Here is a 22,477-nt window from a genome sequence, read left to right as displayed (position 1 = left end):
TTCTCAGCAAGCTGCTTTTCCAGACAAAATATTTTGATTGGAATGAAGCCAAGTTGGGCTATGCTTTAAGGAAAACATAAAGTAGTGGGAAAAGAATGTGTTGATAGCCATTGTGTAGCACCTGATAGTCACAGCCAGGAAGAGCTCTTTGGAGTGGACGGGTCACTAATCATCCTGTATGCCTCACCAAATGTCACGCAAGCCTCCAAGGAATATAGTGTTGTTTTTGTTTGGTTTTCCCTAACTCTCCAACATTTGCTTTTTAGTGGATTATCTATCACAGAACATGACAAAAGAAGAGTGCAAGACCAACCATCACATTTGTACAATTGAAATATAATTTTATTATTATGATACATCAAAATCATGGACTGCAATAACGTTGTCTGATTAAGTTTGACTTATTCTGACAGAGCTCACTGAATATGCACTCCGGTTACCTAACGCCTAGTTTACATGTATATCAGCCAATATTTCAGCATGATTAACAATAGCCAGCTTTGATGTGAAAGAAGGCTAATTTGTGCGCTTATGAAAAAGGTATGGAGGTTAGGAACAGACATAAATAATTTCTTTCAATTTGCTTCAACCTGTATGCATGCAGGGTGCTGTGTTTTCCAAGGAGGCAACATAATCTGCACCAATTTAGGACATTTATTTTAAATCAACTTTGGTGCAGCTGATCATGTGAAAGTCAAAAATATAGTTAACCTGGATACCAAGAACACCACTTTCTCATTGGTACTCAATGCACTGTCAAACTGAACTATGTTCAAAACTTCTATATGACCCAGTCCAGGAGCGGGTGAAAAGATTTATTGAGGATATTTAAAGATTACGTTCTACTTTTTGGCATTCTGGAGACGCTCGCTCACATTTTCCCAGTTAATGACATTCCAGATAGCCTTAACATAATCTGGCCGCACATTTTTGTACTGAAGGTAGTAGGCGTGCTCCCAAACATCGATACCCAGCAGGGGGATGAGACCTGAGGGTCAGAGAGAGGAAACAATTACTCTGAGGGCTCTCTGTCATACGGTCTTTAGTCTTACAATATATATTGATACTGAAAGAGCTATCACACTACCCTGTCATTACACATACATTTCAACATATTATGAAGGCAATACAATAATATTACAGTGGCTCCAAAGTCTGAGCCAAGACGCCAAACTCTTTATTTGCACCCACATTTTCTACGGCAGCCTCTTTTTCCGTTTCTACCTTTCACAATAAAAGCCCTAGACATGAACATTGCATCACTGCTTATGAGAGAGAACTTATATTCACACAGCATTTTGCTGAGAGGCAACAACTCAACAACAAAAAAAGCATTCAGTACTGATTGCTGTATGATGTCCTTTTGTTGTTCTATTTATGTTTTTATGTTTCATGTGGAACTACTTGAGCAGGTTTCCCTTGAAAAATAGATCAATGATCTCAATGGGATTCATCTGTATAAATAAAGGTTAAAAAAATAAATAAAAATGAACACACTATAGTAAAATTATTAATTTCACATCCTCCACTGTCAAAATATTGTCTGATTTGTATATATTATAAGAAAACTAAGAATCTTAGGTTTCATCATCTGTCCTCTATTATTTCATACATTTCTTGGATGATTTAGGTATCGTTTCATAATTTGTATTTCACTACCTCTACTTCAAAGCATTGTTTAACTGACCTGTAGTTCCATGCAGGGGATCCTGGTTAGCACAGGCAGCGATACGAAGGCTTCCGCTCTCCTTGTCGAGGCCCAGCCAGCCCCAGCCTGACCCCTGCACGGCCACTGTCGCCGCAGACATCCTCTCCTTCATCTTCTGGAAGGAGCCAAAGTCGCGCTTAATGGTCTCCATCAGCTCCCCTACAACAAGGGACACAGACAGGTGCTATTTCAAAGCAATGCTAAACATTAGGATCATAACAATTATTTTCAATATACTTAATTTAACATAGTATATATTTTCTATATAATCCAAATACAATTATTTTAGCACAAATCACATAATACTTTGCCTACTAATTAATGTCCCCATTTCACCCGTCTAAGTAGCATCTTTGACCAGTAGGGGGCAGAATGCCAAAGGAAAACAACCTGAGTGAGCTGAGCCCAGCTTCACAGGTTGATCAGTCATGTTCCTGCCAACCTGATGAATGTATGTTCAGCCAATAGTCATTTAAATGTCAACTCTGGTTAAGTCTGCAGAATCCTCAAACACATCACAACAGAAGTTTCTGCCGTTTTATTTTGGGATGATAGTGTATTTTAAAACTTGTATGGGCTAGTTCACTGGGAGTGGCTCACTATTGAGTGCTTGAATGGGTGGTAAGGTAAAACTAAAAAAAGACAGTCTTTGTAAAGTATTATCCAAAAACAATGAGCGTTGAGCTGCAAAGAACTGCAGAGTTGGCTGTTCCCTTGCAGTAGGTTTAGCAATAATGGCAACCCTTTAACTTTACAGATTCATGTGTTTATTGATGCAGATATAGGTTAACTACATATTAAAAGCAGTGTAAGGTAAATAGGAGAGCTGTTTAAGATATTGGATGAGTTTCTGCCTTACCCTGTGGCTCTCCTCCCCCATTAGGAGAGAGGTTTGTCCAGAAGATAGAGTGGTTAATGTGGCCGCCTCCATTAAACTTCAGAGCGGGCTGGAGGGCCACCTGTGCCGTCACATCTCCTAAAATACAAGCCAAACACATGCAGAAGGTGAATATGAGTAACCATTTTGAATATATGGATTTATTTTAGGAAACTGTTTCAATCACAGTACACATTTAGAGATTACAATTGTCCTGCTATTTAATATATATTAGGAGTTTGTGTTTCTTTGTACCCTTTGCTAGTGCCTCCTGATATTTCTCCTCTGTAACATTGAGGTTGTTCACATATGTGGCATGGTGCTTGCTGTGGTGCAGCTGCATGATCTCTGCGTTGATGCTGGGCTCCAGGGCTCCATAGTCGTAGGTCAGGTCAGGGAGAGTGTGCTTCTGCCTCGATGCAGCCACCAGGTTTAAAGTTTGGCTGAGGCTGGCTGCACACCTGGAACAAAGCAGAGCAAAAACGTCCCAAACCATTAGATTTCAAATACAGCTTTAAGTGTAGTCGAGTAGCCAACATGAATAGTACTAGCCCAAGAGAGCCTGACACAGGGAGGTTCAATCGTTTGATAACACTTTTGCAACAAGGTTGAAGTGACCTAAATATGTGCTGTTTATTGTGGAATAACGTTAAAGTAAATTCATCAGGTGTTTAAATATAAACTGAATGAGCTGGTGACACCGAGTTAGCTAAGTATGAATAAGTGTGTCTGAACATAAAAGCATTCAATTAACAATTCAAAACGAAGGCAATGCGAGCAGGACTACGCTATAGTTTTACACAATTCTTCTTTATCTGCGCCATAAGCTAGCCTTTCAGTGTTGCTAAACTAAGTTAGCCTCCTGGCTAGCTCAATGTTAGTTCTGAACACAACAACTGTCCCAAGTTCATGAGCAGTCAATGCTAGCAGGAGTTAGCTATCCTAACAGCCCTCTTGCTCTGGAGCATGGCAGTATTGGCACTAAAAGGTAAGTTGATATCTGTTTTACCTGCGTATCTGGCCAACTCTGCACAGCATGTTCACAGTGGTGCTCGCAGGATAAACAGGACCGAGTAGTCTCACTGGTTACTGGTAACTGCCCTTGAAATGTGCAATTTCAACTTGACAGCAGCCGACTGTACCATTATCGCACTGTGGGGGTGTTGACGAGAGTGTACAGGAATGAGATAACCCTCAACTGAGATCATTTCAAGCCACTTTTTAGATATAGGTTATCCACTGTGTGATGACATGGGTCTTGAAAACGTGGTACATCTAAATATCTGTTTAACATTTTAGAAAATGTACGTTATCCCCGTTATCCCTTCCTCTTTTTATAGATTGATCAACTCCCTGGTGCACTTTTTGTTATAAAAAAGAGCCAGCTCAAGTCTATTCAATATGTTTTGAAACATTATATGCCCTAGAAATTCAATTATACATAATACAATGCATAATAAACGTGGTAATTGTACAAGTAGGCTGAACAATTTAGAACATTTATCAAAACTACCAGCAAAGGATCACGTGAACGTTTCTTCTACCCACTTCTACAAATGGATCGATCAATATCCAAGATCGTCTATATTAATGAAAATGATTTACTCAGAAATACAAAATAATCGACACTTCAGTGTATGTGATTGTAAGGTACAACATTTTCACAACCATAAAGACGTATAAAGAGAGCTTATCCTTGCAATTCCTCTGGACTACGTTATCAAATATAATAATAACAGAATAAGCATACATTTCCATCATTCTCAATTTAGTAGCATGTGCCCAGGAACAGCTACAGGGGGGACTGAGAAAACATCACGATATACAATATTTTATCAAATCTAATGGGGTAGAAAGTTACATAGCATGGCACTGCCAACAAATGTAACTTAGCTTCCCTTTGTATATTAACTTTACAACAGAGACATTCATTTATTTGTTTTAAGTTAAAAAAAAAATAACCGCACTAGGAAATTCCAAATCTTAAAAATAACCAACGAGAGACTACATGTGAATAACTTCAAATAGAACTCAAATAATAAATGGCCGAGGAGCTATCCCTTAATATCTATGCGTCGCAGCCACGTTTTAGATTCCTGAAACCTCTGCGGAGTGAGAGGTCTGTCTCTCTCCTCCTCTCTGGCTCACTCTGCAGCAGCAGCAGAGCAGAGCCATTCTGCCCGGCCATCAGTGACGAAGATGATGGTGATTACGCCGAAGCGAGTCAACTACACATAAATCCACTGCCAATTTTAACGTAGTAGAAATTTTCCGTGTTTTTGAGAATCGGTGAAACCGCGAGGATCCAGAAACATCGAGATAAACTCGTCTGGTGAGTGTTTGGATGGCTGAAGGCCCGAAATCTGCAGCCAAGAGCCCGCTAGTTTCAGGAAAAGGAGCGCAAGGGAGGGAGTCATTTCCTTCACCGCCATTTTGTGATAACAAGGAGCCGAAAACAGAGCCAAGAATTTCATGCTGCCAGGCTGAACATAAATCAATTATTGTAGCTTCACACTGTAGTTTCATAACCAATGTTTAATTCACTAGCGGATGCTAAATGTTATTAGCACTCTGTAGTTAACCTTGTTAGCTTATTTCTATTCCTTCTCATCGCTGCCCTGCCACACCAGCTAACATTAGGCTCGACAGCCCTTACTGACTGGTAATGTTCACTTTTATATGGTCGACCATGTGGTTAGCTTGCCCTTTACACACATAAAGCATCCGTTTTTAGTCGGAAACCACAACACTTGTAGCAAATAGCCAACTTGTCATTCATGTCATATTTTTACTGCGTGCACAGGCTCCGAGTTGCCGCTAAAGATGATGCAGCCATCAACACTCGACACGAGCTTTATTTAATGCTGATTTTTCTTCTATATTAATTTCTAGATTTCAAAATGACCAACGAGGAGCCTCTCCCCAAGAAGGTGAGCGTGTTTTCTAGTTTATTTACCATGTGTCACGACTTCCTCCATGTCAAAATATGGGCTTTAATAATTGATAAGCTTCTTCATCTAACCAGTTCTTGTGTTTGCTCTCTCCAGGTTCGCCTCAGCGAGTCTGACATGAAGACCCTGACCAGAGAGGAGCTTTGTACCAGGTAGGTTACAGCTCTACTATAGCATATTAGTTATGCTGTGGGGAAACTTGATCTGTTTACGAGCTACTGATGTTTACACATGTTCTGCTCCTCTCAGGTGGAAACAACACGAAGCATATGTCCAGGTCCTGGAGGCTAAATATACAGAGCTATGTTGTAAGTGAACCAGCTGCATCCACCACAACATGTGTCCTCTGACAGCTATAACCAATATACCTGGTTGCTTGTGAAGGAATGTTTCTCCTGATGCCTTTTCTCTTCTTCCTCTCTTCGCCGTCTTAGCCAATGATGTGCCAGGGCTGAAGGAGTCTGAGGAGAAGCTGAAGCAGCAGCAGCAGGAGTCAGCACGGAGGGAGAACATCTTGGTGATGCGGCTTGCTACGAAGGAGCAGGAAATGCAAGAGTGCACAGTACGTAGTTCCTCCACCTTACTAAAGCTGTTGTTTTGATTATGGGGAGCTTGCTTTTTTAGCAAGATATAACACTTGATGATCTCTTTAGATTTTCTTAACTTAAATAAAAGTAGGTACTCTTAGGCTGCAGCTAACTTTTAATTATTGATTGATTATTCGATCTTCTAAAATAAAGTGTTAGGTTGGCTAAACCTCTGCTATTGACTAATGCTCATTACAACTCACTGAGTCTTTTACTTGCTTATTAAGTTTAATCAATGGCATAAAGAACACAGTATCAGATTGCAAATATCAAGAAACTTCAACAACAAACTCCAGTCAGCACATGTATTGTTAATTTTCACTTGAAAAACTGAACCTATAATATCTCAGCTTATCTATTAATGGACATCATTTCAGCACCACACTTTAAATTGTATTCAATAATTATAACGCTATGCAGGCTAAAGTAAAAGTGTGTGGAGGAGGGCTCCCCCTATCTCTTATCTGACTGACATCTCAGTAGATCACTGGGTGGCTTTGTGGCAACACATGCCATTCTTCCAGGGCAGCTGAGGTGAACACACACACACACACACACACACACACACACACACACACACTAACTGCCAAAGGTTATACAGGTTTTAGACTTGGGACCTTGATGTTGCCTGCCTTTTTTAACCTTGAGCCAGTATAGATTAGTTCAAGCTTTGGGGCATATTGGTTACACCCTTGCCTCATGTAAATATATGCAAATCATTTCCTTTGAAGTTTGATGTGATGTTAGCTGTGAGTTTAGCAGGTGACAATTTGTTTGTTTTGAACTTTTGTCTGCCTGGAATGGAAATGATTTGCTGTATGTGACTAGGACAGCAACTCATATCTAACAATAGCTTTTGATTTAGACTTCACGTGGTGGTGTTGTAATATGATATGATGAGGACTTATAATCCAACCACATTTGTTTGCCTTAATATAAATCTAGATGCTGTTCAGAGCTGAATGATTATACTATTTTAAAAGTAACATGCAGAGTCCCCATCTTTGATCATCTGATCTGACCAAATTCTGCTCTTGAGGCTCTATTGATTTTAGAACCAGAATATTTATTTGATTTTGGGGGAACTTGCTGATGTAGGTTTATCGATTGAAGGTTGGTCAGGCTAAAATACTGCATAACAGCGGTACATACTACCCTTTACTGGTCAGTAACACCTGTTTGTTTTATCCTGCAGACCCAGATCCAGTACCTCAAGCAAGTCCAGCAGCCGAGTGCGGCCCAACTGCGGTCATCCATGGTGGACCCGGCCATCAACTTGTTTTTCCTCAAAATGAAGGCTGAACTAGAACAGACTAAAGACAAACTGGAGCAGGCCCAAAATGAACTGAGTGCCTGGAAATTTACACCTGATAGGTAAAGACAATCAAAATAACCCCCACCCTCCCAAAAAACAGTCAAGACTTCCTCATGCCCCCCACCCTCACTCTCGCTGCAGGCATGCAGGATCAAAGGTGGGGGGGAAGGCTGACAAATGCTGTACTCACCACGAGACTCAGACTTTACAGAAAGCCAGTCACTGCAAAACAAAACTGTTTTTGTACTCTCGCACTGTGCCAGCTACATATCACATAACCTAAAGCGAAAAGACAGTATGGTCAGGTGACACTTGTGTTTCAGCTCTCTCCCCTCGTATCCCCTCACCGTCCAAGGGCCTGAAGGAGTCCGGACTGTTCCTGAAGAGGTGGTCACTCACTCCCCGACACGGATAAGCCCTCCCCGGCCCCTCAGCTCAAAGCAGACAGTTCAAATATTAAATAGGGGGGTTATGGTGGAGGTGAGTCAGGCAGGGAGCATCCCTAGCCTAAAACAGCAATTGAACATTTTAAAGACAATTCCCCTACTTGGTTTAAAAAGACATTTAACTGTGGATTACACCACACACATACCCTGTAGTCTGCCTGAGAAACGTAAAGACTTGTTGGACAGTCTAGATTCACTGCAGTAACATGAGGAAAGTTTCTAGGATTAAAAGTAAGACTGTGGGGGGAAGAGCCGCTAGCAATGATGTTAAGACTGAGCGGAGCCAGATCCTGGCCCCCAGAGCGCTGAGGGTCCAGTCGCCTGTGTCTCTGAACATGGGCCCACTCACGGTAGAGTGTATTTACATGTTTTATTTTGTGACTTGTTTCTTTTAACTGCCATTTCATTTGATCTTTCTCTTGTTTCTCTGAAACAAACACTTACTGCAGTGTGTGTTCACCAAGACGCATGATTGGCTTTTGATTGTTTAAACTTGTGTTCATATTTGCACTTTTATGATGCATTGAGCCTAGCTTAATTCTTCAGGTTCAAACTGAAACACACTGCTGTGGGAGTCCTGTTTTCAAGTTGTGAATGCAAATGTCTTTAACAATTCATGTTATGAGTTGATAAGAATGTATTATTGTATTTCTGTGTATTGTGATTGACCTTACAATCTTTCCCTCAGCCAGTTACTCTAATAGCTCATTAGATTATTTTCTCACATCTGTGGCACAGATCCATAGCCACTGTTTCAGAATGGAAGGCACCAATCTTTTGTGTTGTTTTAAAAACTAATTTATACTCTGGTCTCTCACACTGATGTGAGATTACCAGCTGGTGGTGCATAAACAGCCTTTAAAAGCTAAAAGCACATCCTTATGGTTACAACTATCATTTCAGAGAAAATGCAGTTAAATTGCATCGCAAGTAAAAAAACAAACATACATGTATTTAATTAGCTTTGAGCTGTTACCACTCTAATGCCTGCTGTGATCGGCTACAGATGCCACGACTGTTATGTTAACATTTCCTTTTCCTCTGGCAAGATGACTTCCATAGGCATAACATACATTATAGTAGAGAGATTAGTTATGGTTTGAACTGACGTGTAAACTTGTCATTTACTGCAAATTTGGCTTCTTGATTAGGGCTTTTGTAAAACACAGCCACCAACTGCTTTTACTGTGTGTTTAAATTGATGACCATGCAAAACCAGTGCCTGGTTCTGCAAAGCATCTTTCCTTTTAATGCTGCTCATAGTTAAGGGTTGATATTTAAATGCAGGGTTTCTTGTAGTGTGTCATTCAAATGTTACTGTTACATTTTTCATTCTATTTCTTTCTCACACTCTGAGCTACTGTTGTAGCGAGTTGTTGACTTGGAGAGTTTGGTGGCGACAGAATTGCTACTGTGGTTTTTAAAAGTGCTCGTTTCTTTAATATGCAGCATGGTGAATTAAGTTAAAGTGTACAAATGGTTCTGTAGCAATGTGGGACCAGTAAGCTGCTTTTGGGTTTCAGGGGAGGAGGATCTTTTTATATTTTAAATGCCTACTCAGAACTTCTATTTTTTATATAGTAAATGTTTAAATGTCAGTTTGAACTTTGGGGCTTTTACAAGAGAATAATTAACTTTTTGGGTAGAACACAGATTTATATCAATAATTGTATCATTGATTTTAGTACAATGAAAATCCTTTTGTGGCTAGAGTAAATTAGGAATGCTAGGTTGCAGCGTTAATGTTAAACTCTAGCTTGTTGGAACGGATCACCTGCACCTCTTTGCCTGTCGTGTTTGTCTCCTGGTTCACTGCGTGATGTGAGACTTGTTTCCCTTACAGCCAAACGGGGAAGAAACTGATGGCCAAGTGTAGAATGCTGATTCAGGAAAACCAGGAGTTGGGTAGACAGATGTCCCAGGGACGCATCGCCCAGCTGGAGGCGGAGCTGGCGCTGCAGAAGAAGTACAGCGAGGAGCTCAAGAGCAGCCAGGACGGTGAGAACACAACCAGCCTCCAAATCTCACAGCCGGTTTTACTTCATCATACGCACATCTTTTCTGTCCAAGTTGTTTTTGACTTTCTTTGTCTGTTCCTCTTCATATCTCTCCTAGAGTTGAATGACTTCATCATCCAGCTGGACGAGGAGGTGGAGGGAATGCAGAGCACCATCCTCGTGCTGCAGCAGCAGTTAAAGGACTCCCGTCAGCAGCTGTCTCAGAATCAGGGGCCGTTGGACGGAGCGGGCCCCAGCAGGACTTCACCTTCTGCGTCCTGCTCGTCCGCTGAGCCGTCCGCCCAGCCCGAGCCGCCCAGCGCGTCCTCTGAACCGGCAGGCAAAGACTACGGGAGGGTCTCCAACGGACCGAGCAACGGCAACTCATCCCAGAGGAGCGAGACGGCCACGCCCAGCCTGTACCGGGAGGTCAGCAGCACTGAGGAAGACTTTCCCATGTCCCCCATGGTCTCCAGCCCCGGAGAGACCGAGACCAAACTGTCCAACCACTCGGAGGAGACGTCAGGGAGTCAGACGGCAGCGGGGAGGGTCGCAGGACCCTCGGGCTTCGGGAGCCAGCTGAGCGCAGGGTACGAAAGCGTGGACTCTCCGACAGGCAGCGAGACGTCATTGACTCAGCACTCAAATGACACAGACTCCACCACCGACCCCCAGGAGGACAAGGCTGCCATGGTGACCAAGGGCACCAGGACTGCGGGGTCACGGCACACTCAGAACGGCCTGGACTCCGGCAGTGCGGTTTTGTAATGTACTTTGACATGTACTGTCTTTTTTTCTTTTTTTATACAATATACAAGGCAACAACTGCATAGTCTGTAACACGGCGCAGCTGTCCAAGACATTTTGTTTTCACCCTGCTCTCCTTGCCTCTCGTGATGCCTCTGTCACATTTGTGTTGCTAAACAGGGATTTAACAGGTATGGGTTAATGTTAGATTTGAATTGAGTGGATGTCTGATTAAAACTAGTACGTTTCATTCTGCTGTTTTCTTTGAGCATGTCTATGCTGTTCTGTTTGAGCTCTTGACACTGAAATCAGGCATCTGGTGTTGTAACTCATCGTCAAAGTCAGTAAAATCACTGAATTACCGTAGCTTCGCAATATTGAAGGTCATTTTTTAGATGTTGGCCTGTGTTTTTTTTTTTTTTTTAATGCAGTTTAAATTTTTCATGACACAAATTCTGTTCAAAAGACTCTGTTGAATTGTGAGTAGTTTATATGCGATGTTCATATTATTCTGACTTCAGTCCTTTTCATGTACTGACCAAATACCAATAAAGATTTGTAATACTATAGAGTGAAACCCCATTATTACTCCCCATCAATGCAATGATAGGAAAACTCATCACTTGTATCGCACATTGAAAGCATACATATTTAAAAACCCTTATTACTTAATAAACCCTAAAGTATAAAACTGTTTTGAGTAGGTTTAACAAAATGAAAGTATTTAAATGTTAAGATAATGAACTCATGGGTATGATCAAATGTTTTTCCTTTAATAATTCTCAATTAAATGTTATAAATCATACCAATAAAGCATTACGGTAGCCAATGAGGCTAAAAAAGGTTGAAAAAACCTTACAGATAAGTTGAAAAATACATTATAGTAGGAGTATTGATTGAATGTGGGTCTGATTATCTTAAAGTTCAATGGGATGTGGCTTTTCTAATAAATAAACACTCCTCCTCCCAAACACGTGGTGGCGTTGTGTTTCTTTTCACCTCCATTTACACTTCCTACTCGGTGCAGCTCTGACAGAAGGCAGTGTCAACAGAGCCCTGCACAGAGTAGACTAGTAGACATTCAGGAATAACCTCTCCAGCCAAGCAGCCGTCTATCAAAATGAACAACGAGTCTATTGTCATCGTGTCTGCTGCAAGGACGCCCATTGGTGAGGTTTAATATCCCTTTAACTGCCATACACGTTCATTTTAAACACTTTTCTAACATTGCTACTTTGCTGTTGCTACATTCTGACTCGTTGCGATGGTCAAATAAGGTTTTTGTATTTATTTTGAATCATGTTTTTCTACATCTACGTGTCGCTACATCATGACCTTCTTTAAAGCGTATATATTAGCGTAGTTTAATTAGGTAAAGTGGTTGATGTCGTTCAATAAAATACGCCGAGTCTTTGCGAAGCTGTGATTGGTTGGCTCATGTGTCCGGAGTGTTCCGTGGCCTCTGATTGGTTGCTGGTCATAGTCCCACAGAGCACGAGCGCTCTCTCATTGGTTATCACTGCAATTTGTCCACCGTGTCAGGTCCAGTTGGGCGTGTTCTCCTCCCCAAGATGTGAAACATTTAACTTGACAGCACTTGACCACTGTGTACTCAGAAAAGTCAACAAATTCATAGTATGATTTCCCATAAAGACTCTGCCTCTAAGATATGCATGAGTAAAGTTTATGTTATTATGTAATGCACTATATAGCATTACAGGCACATTTGTTTGTCAGAGTTCAAAAGTTGTTAGAAAAATATTAAAAGGTGAACATGTTGGTCTTGACCTTTAAATGATGTTTCTGCTGCCACCAAAGCTTAAAATAATTCACAGAATAAATGTTTTTAGACATTTTGGAATTTTAATAACTGTACCTCATTCATGGTTGGATTTTGGACCACATTTAATATCTACTTTTCTTTATTTAGCGAAGTTGAATAGATGTAAGGTATCTCCCTGATTATGTGCTCATTGTTCAATATTTGTCCCTCTTTTTAAAAAGGGTCCTTCAACGGTGCTCTGTCCACTGTGAAGCTGCCTGAGCTGTGTTCCCTGGTGATCAAGGACGTTCTGAAGCGGGCCGAGGTGAAGCCAGAGGATGTCTCTGAAGTTATCATGGGACACGTTCTAACAGCAGGTGAAAGCTCAGGAAATCACTGCGATAAGGAGTGCCATAGGTTGCTGTATCTCATATAATGTGTGGTGTGCAAACAATTATTGGGTAACTGATTGATCCCCTATCTGTCTTATGAAAAAACGTTGTAATTAACGTTGTTAATACCCCTTAGTATCCAGCAAGAGTCACATTGATTTTCACCTCTATTGTGTTTTATCCCTTTCTGCCTTATTAATAGACCGTGTGTGTTTCTGTCCATCAGGTCAGGGGCAGAACCCGGCGCGTCAGGCCAGTGTAGCAGCTGGGATCCCGTACCCCGTCCCGGCCTGGAGCTGTCAGATGGTGTGTGGCTCCGGGCTGAAGGCTGTGTGTCTGGGAGCTCAGTCCATCCTGACCGGAGAGTCCACTGTGGTGGTGGCAGGGGGCATGGAGAGCATGAGCCAGGTAGGGTATGGGACAAGAAGCATCAGAGAGGAATTGGAAACTTTATTTGACCAGATGGAAATGAATAATGTGTGTGGGCCTCTTCTTTAAGAGCCTACTTACATTTATATTACTTGATTAAAGGGGACCTATCGTGCAAAATGCACTTTTCGATGTCTTTTATACATAAATATGTGTGTGTCAGGGAACTCACAGTGTCAGAAAACAAAACCTTTTCTCTTTTCCTCCGTACCCAAATCTAAAAAAAACGGGGTTACAACGGGGCTGACATATGTTTTTATATATTTTTATATATCTGAGACCCATAATATATGCCTAACATTAATAGGAGACCTTTAAGCCAATTGGGGTCTTTTTTACTTGCTTTGCCTGTGTGTAAAACATCATTTAATATTTGGAACTATAGGTCTTGAAGTAAACTGAAAAATTGCTTTGTAATTATTTTTCAAATGATGGTGTAAAATATTTTCAAATTTCGGTATCTAAATGTTTTCTTGTATGGACATTTTGTCAGGATGTTAAGATGTTATAACCGTTGTTTTCTGGTTCCACCAAAGGCTCCTCACACTCTGAGAATGAGAGAAGGGGTGAAGATGGGCGATGCCTCCCTGCAGGACTCCATGGTGGCCGACGGCCTGACAGACGCCTTCCATGGCTACCACATGGGCCTCACAGGTGAGCATGGCTGAACATATACATTGTCACACATCCTTATGTATATTTGCTGTTGTGATACATCGAAATACTTCTTATCAGCGGAGAATGTGGCAGAGCAGTGGAAAGTCAGTCGAGAGGAGCAGGACAAGTTTGCTGTCCGGTCCCAGAACAAGACAGAGGCTGCGCAGAAAGCAGGACACTTCGATCAAGAGATTGTCCCGGTGACAGTGTCATCCAGAAAAGGTGAGGAGCTGCTCTGTGATTTATGATCAGGAAATGTTCTCTTCTCTCTTTTACATGCACTGTAACATTTGTCTGTCATCTTCAGGCCCGGTGGAGGTGAAGGTGGATGAGTTTCCTCGCCACGGCAGCAGCACAGAGAGCATGGCTAAACTCAGACCCTGCTTTATTAAGGGCAGCGGCACCGTCACCGCTGGCAACTCCTCAGGTTGCTGCTCTTTTCTTTTTTGAGACAATGTCATTGAGGTTTATCTCACAAACATCCACTGTCGTGATTAGAAGTTATGTAACCTAAATGCATGTTTTTCCTACTGTAGGTATTAATGATGGAGCAGCAGCAACCGTCCTAATGAGCCAATCAGAGGCTGCGAGACGTGGCCTTAAACCGATGGCCAGAATTGTAACGTGGGCTCAAGCTGGCCTTGACCCATCTATCATGGGAACGGGACCAATACCAGCCATCAGGAAGGCCGTGAGTAATCAGAAGCAACGAAATGTAACCATATCTGAAAAAAGAAATCTTCTTTGGTTTTATTTCATTATTATTTTGTCGTTCTTGTCCTCTGGTAGGTTGAGAAAGCAGGCTGGCAGCTGGAGCAGGTCGACTTGTTTGAGATCAATGAAGCCTTTTCTGCCCAGTCTGTTGCGGTGGTGAAAGAGCTTGGCCTAAATGCAGACAAGGTAATGTTTGCAGCCCAGCCTCACTGACAATACATCTTGTATTTTTGTCTGTCCATTAACCCACTTTCAATATGAGTATCTTTTCATACTTAGGGTATCCTAGAATATTAATACAATCATACTAGTAAAACAATTACTCTTATTTAAGAGGAACATTACATTACAATATTTTAGAAACTGTCTGTCAGCTTTAGGTGATGTTTTTAGTAGGGCTGCTCAATTAATTGTATTTTAATCGCAATTACGATTTTGGCTTGCAACGATTACGAAAACAACGTAATCGGTTTTTCAGTTGAATTATACTTAAAGTTCAGGGTAATCAACTGTTAAAATGTCTTTTTTCAATAAATGGATGTTTTCAAAGTAAATGGATAATCGTGATATCAATGATTGACCAAAATAATCGAGATTATAATTTTTGCCATAATCGAGCAGCCCTAGTTTTTAGGCATTTTTCCTTTTTATTCAGTTTATCACTTTATAGAAAAGCGTACATTTCCCTCTAGAATGGAACAGCATGGTAACCTGTGCTTTTTGTCCCTCCTCTCCTCAGGTGAATGTGAGTGGGGGGGCCATCTCTCTGGGCCATCCCATTGGCATGTCTGGCTGCAGGGTGCTGGTCACCTTGCTGCACGCCCTTCAGAGGACTGGAGGCAGTAAGGGCGTGGCGTCGCTCTGCATCGGAGGAGGGATGGGCATCGCCATGTGCGTGGAGAGGGTTTGAGACGGAAACTTAATGCTGCCTCACAGATTGCACTCAATCTTAAATGATAAAGGGATAGTTGTCGTTTACGCGGTTAAATCTTATCCAATATTAGCCATTCATTACATTTAGCTGAGGCTTTTCTCCAAAGCGACTTACAGTAAGTACATTCCACCAGGAAGATACAACCTTCCCAAACCCTCCATCAGGTTATAGCTGTGTAACATGTGACTTAAGGATTTAATACCTCTAGATAATGTAATAGTGTATATCCACTATTAGACGATATATTATGCACCGTACTGCAGTTAGTAGCTCTTAATAAATCAAAGTATTGGATGTCTTCTCCTTCAAGATGACCTGCACTCCTGAAACAAACTTCAAATGCAAGGCTTTAATGCTTAATTGCTTTATTTGTGCCCGGTGCAGACAGGCTACCTTTTCTGTAGTTTTTTTACTTTGTGTAATTTAATGATTTCGTACTTAGATTGCTGTACAAAGACATTTTGATCGACATTCCACTTTCTCTAATCAATGTAGCAGACATGAGCCTTGAAATGCAAGTGCCATAAGGATAAGGTTACGTACGCTACCCTTCTCTAACCGAGTACTTCCTGTACACAGCATGATGAAAGTGTAAATGTTTCCTGCAGCTCTTTTGCATATCAATAAAGAATCATCAGCCATCGAGCCAAAAACGTCTTCGAAACTCGTTTATGAAAGCTTGCACAATAACCACATCAATGAAAATAGGAATTAACTAATCAAGTCATGTACATGTACATTGGAGCTTTATTAAGTGTCCAAACAAAATATCACTTACAGTTCCTCTGGAGGCGAGGGAGTGAAAGAACAGTAAACAGGCAAAGTGCACGGCCTATACTAGAGCATCAGCCATGAAGAGCTCCTTACGTATAAATACAGATGATGAACCTATCAGGACCAATCACAGCCTTTAACCCAGAGATCCAGACTGCACTGCATCCTGGTACGACTGCCCGCCCTCCTTCTGCTCTGGGAACAGTTTGATGAGGTCGTCGATACGAAGGATGGTGATCGCAGCCTCCGTGGCGAACTTGAGGCTCTTTGTCTTCACCATGGTGGGCTCGTACACGCCCGCCTGACGGTTGTCTCTAGGTTTGCCGTTGAGCAGGTCAAGACCAATCCTACCAGACAGAGAGAGTGGTCAAATACTGAATCTTCTACAGAACAGGTAAAACACTTCCCAAAGCACTTTCCCTGAGCCAAATAGGAATTATGGCAATAGCTTATTTTACTCAACCCAAATTTTTTTTTATTAATATGATAGAAAAAAATGCATCTGATCATTCCAGAGTGAACACCTAAACCTATCGTGCCACTTAACGTAAACTACGGCTGCTCAATTAAATCATATTTTAAAATTACGATTTTGGCTTGCAACATAATCCAAAGACTTTTTTTTTTTTTTTTTTTTAAATTGGTTTTTCAGCTGAATTATACTTAAAGTTCAGGGTAATCAACTGTTAAAAACATACTGTTCACATTTTTTCACAAGTAAATGGATGATCATTTTTAATAATTGTGATATCAATTATTGACCCGAAATTATGATTTTTGCCATAATCGAGCAGCCCTAGCGTAAACATATGACAGTGTTGTGGCTGGTGCAGTCAGGAGAGACTCACCATTTGAGGTTCTTGCGTTCAGGATTAACCTGAGCCTCATTGTGGAAGGCCCGAAGCTTTGCCACCAGATCTGTGGAGTCCTGAGCTGCGTTTACAGCCAGCGTCTTCGGGATGACGAGGAGAGAACGAGCAAACTCAGCAATAGCCAGCTGCTCCCGGGAACCCTGAAAAATGAATCATAGATGAGTGAAATCTCAGTATCGGGAAACCTGGGTAAAAACACAACTCCAGATTCGCTGCAGCTCAGATAGAAAGGTTTTCAGAGGAGTGTGCTCACCATGCTTGTGGCATAATTCTCCAGGTAGATGGACAGAGCTGCCTCCACAGCGCCGCCTCCTGGCACCACAGACTTTGACTCCAGCACCCTCTTGACCACACAGAGAGCGTCATGCAGAGAGCGCTCCATCTCGTCACACATGAAGTCGTTGGCCCCGCGCAGAATGATGGATGCTGATGTGCGTGCTTTGGTGCTGAGGAGATTCAAGGGAGGAGAAGTTAGAACCAATACAGCTTATTTATGTCAGACTGTGAAAACAGTATATGCAGGCAGACCTATGAGGGGTTTCTGCCCTCTACAGATCATACAAACTCTTTTTCAGAGTTAATCAAAACATGTTGCCAGAACTATAGTCGATGCACTGAAATGTTCTGATCCTACAGTTAGTACAGACATCCACAAAGTACCAACAATGTGATTTGCATTAGAAAACATTGATTTATATAGTTGCAGTTCTTACTTCTTGATCATGATGAGCTCGTCGTCACAGATGCGATCTTGCACAACCTCCTCAGCCTGGCCGAGCATAGTCGGCTCGAATGTCTCCTCTCCCTCCAGATTGGTCAAAGAAGGGCAGACGGTGGCTGAAATAGGACATACACAACCAGCGTCACCATGATTCAGTACTTTCAAACCACTAAATAAGGGTTTGACTTTTTTTTTTTTTAAAAGTGTACACAGATGTTTAGACAAGCTGCAGCAAGAGGTACCTTACATTCCACAAGATGTATACATAAGCACAAACTGACCAAGTCTTCTGATTCAAACTTAGAATACTTTGTTACAACTTTGATAAAATGTTTTAAAAAGATACCATGCATTTCATTTTGTACCATCATTTCATTAGAGGTGGCAGAAATGTGGCTGCTCAACCTCTTCAGACTTTGACGGAGTGTTTCTCTCTCCTGTTAGCATAGCCATACATCTGTATCAAAAGGCAGATCTGGTACTATAACAGGATTTTTTCCAACAGACTGGGGAAGTGCAGTTAGATTGGTATACGTATTCTTTACAATCCACTTGTTTATGAACAGATGTTAAGAGCAGGAACACACAGACACCATCTTCAGTGAACTTCCACCCTACCTCCTGTTGACTTGGCAATGCGCTTGAGGTCCTTCTTGAGAACCCTCCTCACTGCCATGGCTCCGACATCCACAAAGTACTTCAGACACATGTCATCAATGCCACCGGTGGTCAGAATAACGTTTGCGCCTGAGGCCAGAATCTTTTGGATCCTCTCCTTGGTCATATCAGACTCCCTGTAGCAAGGAAATCAAAAGTTAATTTAGTTTCCCCAGTTTTATTTGGATACAATATAAATGCTATACAAACATTCTCCAGCCCACAATACTGGTACAACAGCTCCGAGAGAAACTGCTGCTTCATATCGGGGCCGGTATATATTTTCGCCCGCGCGTATCACTGTGTAAACTATTGATTCAGCATCACAGCAAATTGAAATGGGAATATTCTTAAGGATGAGTGACAGTGCAGGGAAGAGAAGAACCGTGTGTACCTTTGTCTGATCTGGTCCAGCTTCTCTGGGTCGCTGATCAGGACTTGGACTCCCATCTTCATCTTGGTCTTCTGCAGACTGAAGTCCAGGCAGGCAATCTTGGCGTTGAGGATGCGCTTCACCATCACTTTGGAGAAAACAGAATGGCATGTTTAACATTGCTACTCCACATTACAAAGACAAACAAATGAAAAGACATTTGTTATTATCACATTGTCTGGCTAAAAGGCTGTGACGCAGTTACTGAACGTTGTCTAAATAGCTTTCTAGAACGTTTTATATCTCCCAGGCGTATCACTGCTTACACCATGAGGTGAGGTATGCAGCACATTTAAGTTTAATCAGCTGTAGTTGTAATGTATGATGCATTACACAATGTTGTTCATTTTCATTTTGGAATATCGTGAAACAAACTTACTTTGTGACCCAACAGTGCAGTTCACTGCGTATCCATTAACCAAGAAGCTCTCCTTCTGGCTGCGGCCGTGAGCTTTCAGCACATTCACAGAGTTGATGGGATATTTGGCCACCCCCTTGACGTCCACAAACTTCACAGCAAGAGTAGCATCTACCACCATGTTAGCAAAGAAATCTGCATCACTGAGGGTTCCAGGTTAAGGCAGATAAGGGATTTGGTTGCATTAACAATAAGTCACTGCCTGCAAAGTCCTGGCATACAAAGGCCAGCGATTAAGTGGGTTTGATCAACACGTGCACTGTGTAGGAAAAAGGATACGTTCCAATGATTTTGGAGGACATGGAGGTCTTGGCTGCATTGATTAAGCACTCTCTGCCCAGTTCCTCTGTTCCAATAGTGAGATTCTCATTAATGTAGCGAACTGCTTCCCTGGAAGATAAAAAGAAACGTGTGCATCAATAAACATCTCATTAGATCTGAAGCACCCAGGGATAGTCAGCGTCAGTGTAGAAAAACTTCTGAACAGTAAAGAGCAGTCCTTCATGTTAGCATCTTACTTGCAAGCCAGACGATATCCACTGATGACTGATGTGGGGTGAATCCTCTGCTTCACCAGCTCATCTGCACTTTTGAGCAATTCTGCAGCAAGAATTACCTGAAAGAATGTCACATTGAATAGATAAGTAAATTGCAAGAGGAGAATAACCTTGTTACACTTTCAGCAAAAGAGTATATGAGAAAGTTTCATTTTGTACCGTCGTTTCATTAGAGGTGGCAGAAATATGGCTGCTCAACCTCTTCAGACTGTGACGGAGTGTTTCTCTGTCCTATTAGCATAGCCATACATCCATATTGAAAGGTAGATGTAGGTACTATAACAGGACTGTCATTGCAACCAATTTGTTCATTATTAAATAGTTTACAGAGCACAAAAATGATAAAAACAGCCCACTAATCTTTAAAAACATCGCAATAAAAATGCTTTTTATAGAGAACAGGGATATTAACATGCATTCCCTTCATCTCATTTGTATTCACTAAAATGTAAAGACAAAAAAATGCATTGTATATTTCTTCATCCTGGTATCCAACACACACATGGTCTCTTTACCAGTAGACTCCTAAATGTGCCACCCTATTGGAGCAGCTGAGGACCCCACTCACCACAGACGTGGTCCCGTCCCCGACCTCCTTGTCCTGCAGGTCAGCCAGCTCACACAGGACCTTGGCAGCTGGGTGCTCCACCTCCAGCAGCTTCAGGATGGTCGCTCCATCGTTGGTGATGGTCACGTCCTGTCAATCAATAAAATAAGACAGATGAGCAAGGCAGACCATTTAGTAAAAATCAGATAATACGAAATAGATGATAACAGGGGCATCACTTTGTTAGAAAAAGTGTGGGGGAGACTTTTTTCAGATTAAAAAAACAAACACTACTGCTTTCCCTTACAAACAATACATACATATGCTTAAAATACTTTTATGAAAGTTAGTGCAGTAATAGCTATGCTAAGCTGCTGCATAGCGGGTGCAACAATTGCCTCATTATTTTCGATATAATTACAATTAATATTATTAACAAGGTCGCAGGTCCAAATTACACCACTTATGTTACCGAAGTGTGAACTATTTTCGAGATTGAACATGTCCTCTTGTGCAAATAATCTCAGATTACTATCCTTTGTGCACTTTTTATTTAGCAAATTATCCTAATGCAAATGACGCCTGTGGATATTAATGATTGAGACACATACCCCAATTTCGTCCACCAACATTTTGTCCAGGCCAACAGGTCCCAGGGAGCTCTTGACGATGTTAGCGATGGCTGATGCGGCCATGACTGCAGAGACAAAAAGAAAGCTGCTCTTAGCAAGAAGCCCTAAATAACATTTTCTTCCCATTTAAAAGTCAGCTGATTCATCATTTACTATATCTGCTTAAACGTATATTCATTCATCTGTGACTGATATATCCTGTCAAACTATTTGGTGGGGTGCACAGTTAGCTAGCCACACCTTCAGACCATGACAGTGTTTTTCTATCCCATTAGCATAGCCGTCCATTCATGGTGATGCGAGTGGAAGGTACTGAAATGGGATTACAACATTATACTCTTGTTTGCGTAAATAGCATAGCGTGTAAAAATTGCATGATTTTTTTCTGTGCTATGCAGATTTTCACAGAAGAGGAAGCAGAGGCTTATAGTGACAAAAGTTAGCTAGCATTAGCATTAGCCACGTGTGGATCACGCAGTAAATTCAATCTGTTCTCCCGTCTACCATTCGTAATGCACTTTAAATATATGAAGCTTCTTTAAAACACCAAGTATAAGAGCAACATTACTCACCATTTTGAGTACGAACAGACTCGCCAGTTGTCCTCTGGCCGAGCACGTTCAACGGACCATCTAAGAGGGACATTTTGGACAACCACACAACTGAGAAGAAAGGAAGAACCGCAGTGCACTATGGGTAACCCGGTATTAAGGAGAAGATTCGAGAAGAAAATGTCCACTAAAAAATGTAATTGCGGAACTAAAGCTTTTTAATTATGTTAAAGATATCAACTTTGGAATTGTAATGAAGTTCCACGTCAACCAGTTCCCTTATTAAATTAGAAAAGTACACTTTGTCCCGTTATTTCTTATAAACTATATTACCCAGCATGCATCTGATGTTCTTCCTGTTTTAATCTATGGTTTTAATATTAGTAACGGTGGTGACCTCTGCTGGTTAGTCTGGTTATCACTTAAATTACAAAATGTATGTCGCACCTGCTGTGAAGCTAAACGTATAGTAGAGCAGGGGTGTCGAACTCAAATACACAGTGGCCCAAAATAAAAAAAACATGGGTACTAGTCGAGGGCCGGACTGGTTCAATGTTTATTGCAAAACTTATTGAAATGAACTCATTGCAGATATTAAACCTGGAACTAACAAAGCTTAAATTAGTGCCTATAAAAACAACATTAAACATTAAATAATCAGTTGCATTCATTTCTTATGGCTCTGGCTCTGCAGATTTTCCAGAGTCATTTCTTATGATTACATTTTTCCACAGGCCAACAACAGCTTCAAAAACAACTATTTCCTTCAAAGAAAAAACCAAACATGCCCTGTTGTCGC

General features: G+C 41.4%; 4 protein-coding genes across 5 annotated transcripts; 2 read left to right on the top strand and 2 right to left on the bottom strand.

Moving 5' to 3' along the window:
• Window positions 1–315: 315 nt before the first annotated feature.
• On the bottom strand, window positions 316–3,701 carry sod2 (superoxide dismutase 2, mitochondrial). Its single transcript, XM_010772932.1, has 5 exons — window positions 3,595–3,701; window positions 2,841–3,046; window positions 2,568–2,684; window positions 1,688–1,867; window positions 316–988 (listed from the first exon to the last, which is right to left on the bottom strand). The coding sequence occupies exons 1-5, from the start codon at window positions 3,621–3,623 to the stop codon at window positions 843–845; spliced, it is 678 nt and encodes a 225-aa protein (XP_010771234.1). The 5' UTR covers window positions 3,624–3,701; the 3' UTR covers window positions 316–842.
• A 1,024-nt stretch (window positions 3,702–4,725) lies between these two features.
• wtap (WT1 associated protein) lies at window positions 4,726–11,197 on the top strand. Of its 2 annotated transcripts, XM_010772930.1 has the most exons (8): window positions 4,728–4,917; window positions 5,478–5,515; window positions 5,633–5,688; window positions 5,786–5,844; window positions 5,971–6,098; window positions 7,319–7,497; window positions 9,728–9,882; window positions 10,000–11,197. In XM_010772930.1, the coding sequence occupies exons 2-8, from the start codon at window positions 5,486–5,488 to the stop codon at window positions 10,647–10,649; spliced, it is 1,257 nt and encodes a 418-aa protein (XP_010771232.1). In that variant the 5' UTR covers window positions 4,728–4,917; window positions 5,478–5,485; the 3' UTR covers window positions 10,650–11,197. The 2 variants fall into 2 exon arrangements, 1 of the variants encoding a protein (XP_010771232.1); XR_798517.1 differs by lacking the exon at window positions 10,000–11,197 and having other exon boundaries at window positions 4,726–4,917; window positions 7,319–8,234; window positions 9,728–9,817.
• A 448-nt stretch (window positions 11,198–11,645) lies between these two features.
• On the top strand, window positions 11,646–16,173 carry acat2 (acetyl-CoA acetyltransferase 2). The gene is made up of 9 exons (XM_010772928.1): window positions 11,646–11,797; window positions 12,633–12,767; window positions 13,009–13,190; window positions 13,748–13,865; window positions 13,947–14,090; window positions 14,176–14,295; window positions 14,405–14,559; window positions 14,658–14,768; window positions 15,322–16,173. Exons 1-9 carry the CDS (start codon window positions 11,749–11,751, stop codon window positions 15,490–15,492), a joined length of 1,185 nt encoding a protein of 394 aa, XP_010771230.1. The 5' UTR covers window positions 11,646–11,748; the 3' UTR covers window positions 15,493–16,173.
• Window positions 16,170–21,818, bottom strand: tcp1 (t-complex 1). Its single transcript, XM_010772929.1, has 12 exons — window positions 21,700–21,818; window positions 21,107–21,192; window positions 20,517–20,645; window positions 19,910–20,007; window positions 19,671–19,781; window positions 19,353–19,534; window positions 18,935–19,061; window positions 18,502–18,677; window positions 17,876–17,999; window positions 17,416–17,608; window positions 17,139–17,302; window positions 16,170–16,637 (listed from the first exon to the last, which is right to left on the bottom strand). The coding sequence occupies exons 1-12, from the start codon at window positions 21,770–21,772 to the stop codon at window positions 16,427–16,429; spliced, it is 1,674 nt and encodes a 557-aa protein (XP_010771231.1). The 5' UTR covers window positions 21,773–21,818; the 3' UTR covers window positions 16,170–16,426.
• Between the last annotated feature and the right edge of the window lie 659 nt (window positions 21,819–22,477).

Source organism: Notothenia coriiceps, unplaced genomic scaffold (genome assembly GCF_000735185.1).
Source record: "Notothenia coriiceps isolate Sejong01 unplaced genomic scaffold, NC01 NC01_scaffold00011792, whole genome shotgun sequence".
NCBI classification, from domain to species: Eukaryota; Metazoa; Chordata; class Actinopteri; order Perciformes; family Nototheniidae; genus Notothenia; species Notothenia coriiceps.
The sequence above is the reverse complement of the archived record's forward strand: the minus strand, read 5'-3'. Positions and strand labels throughout refer to the sequence as shown.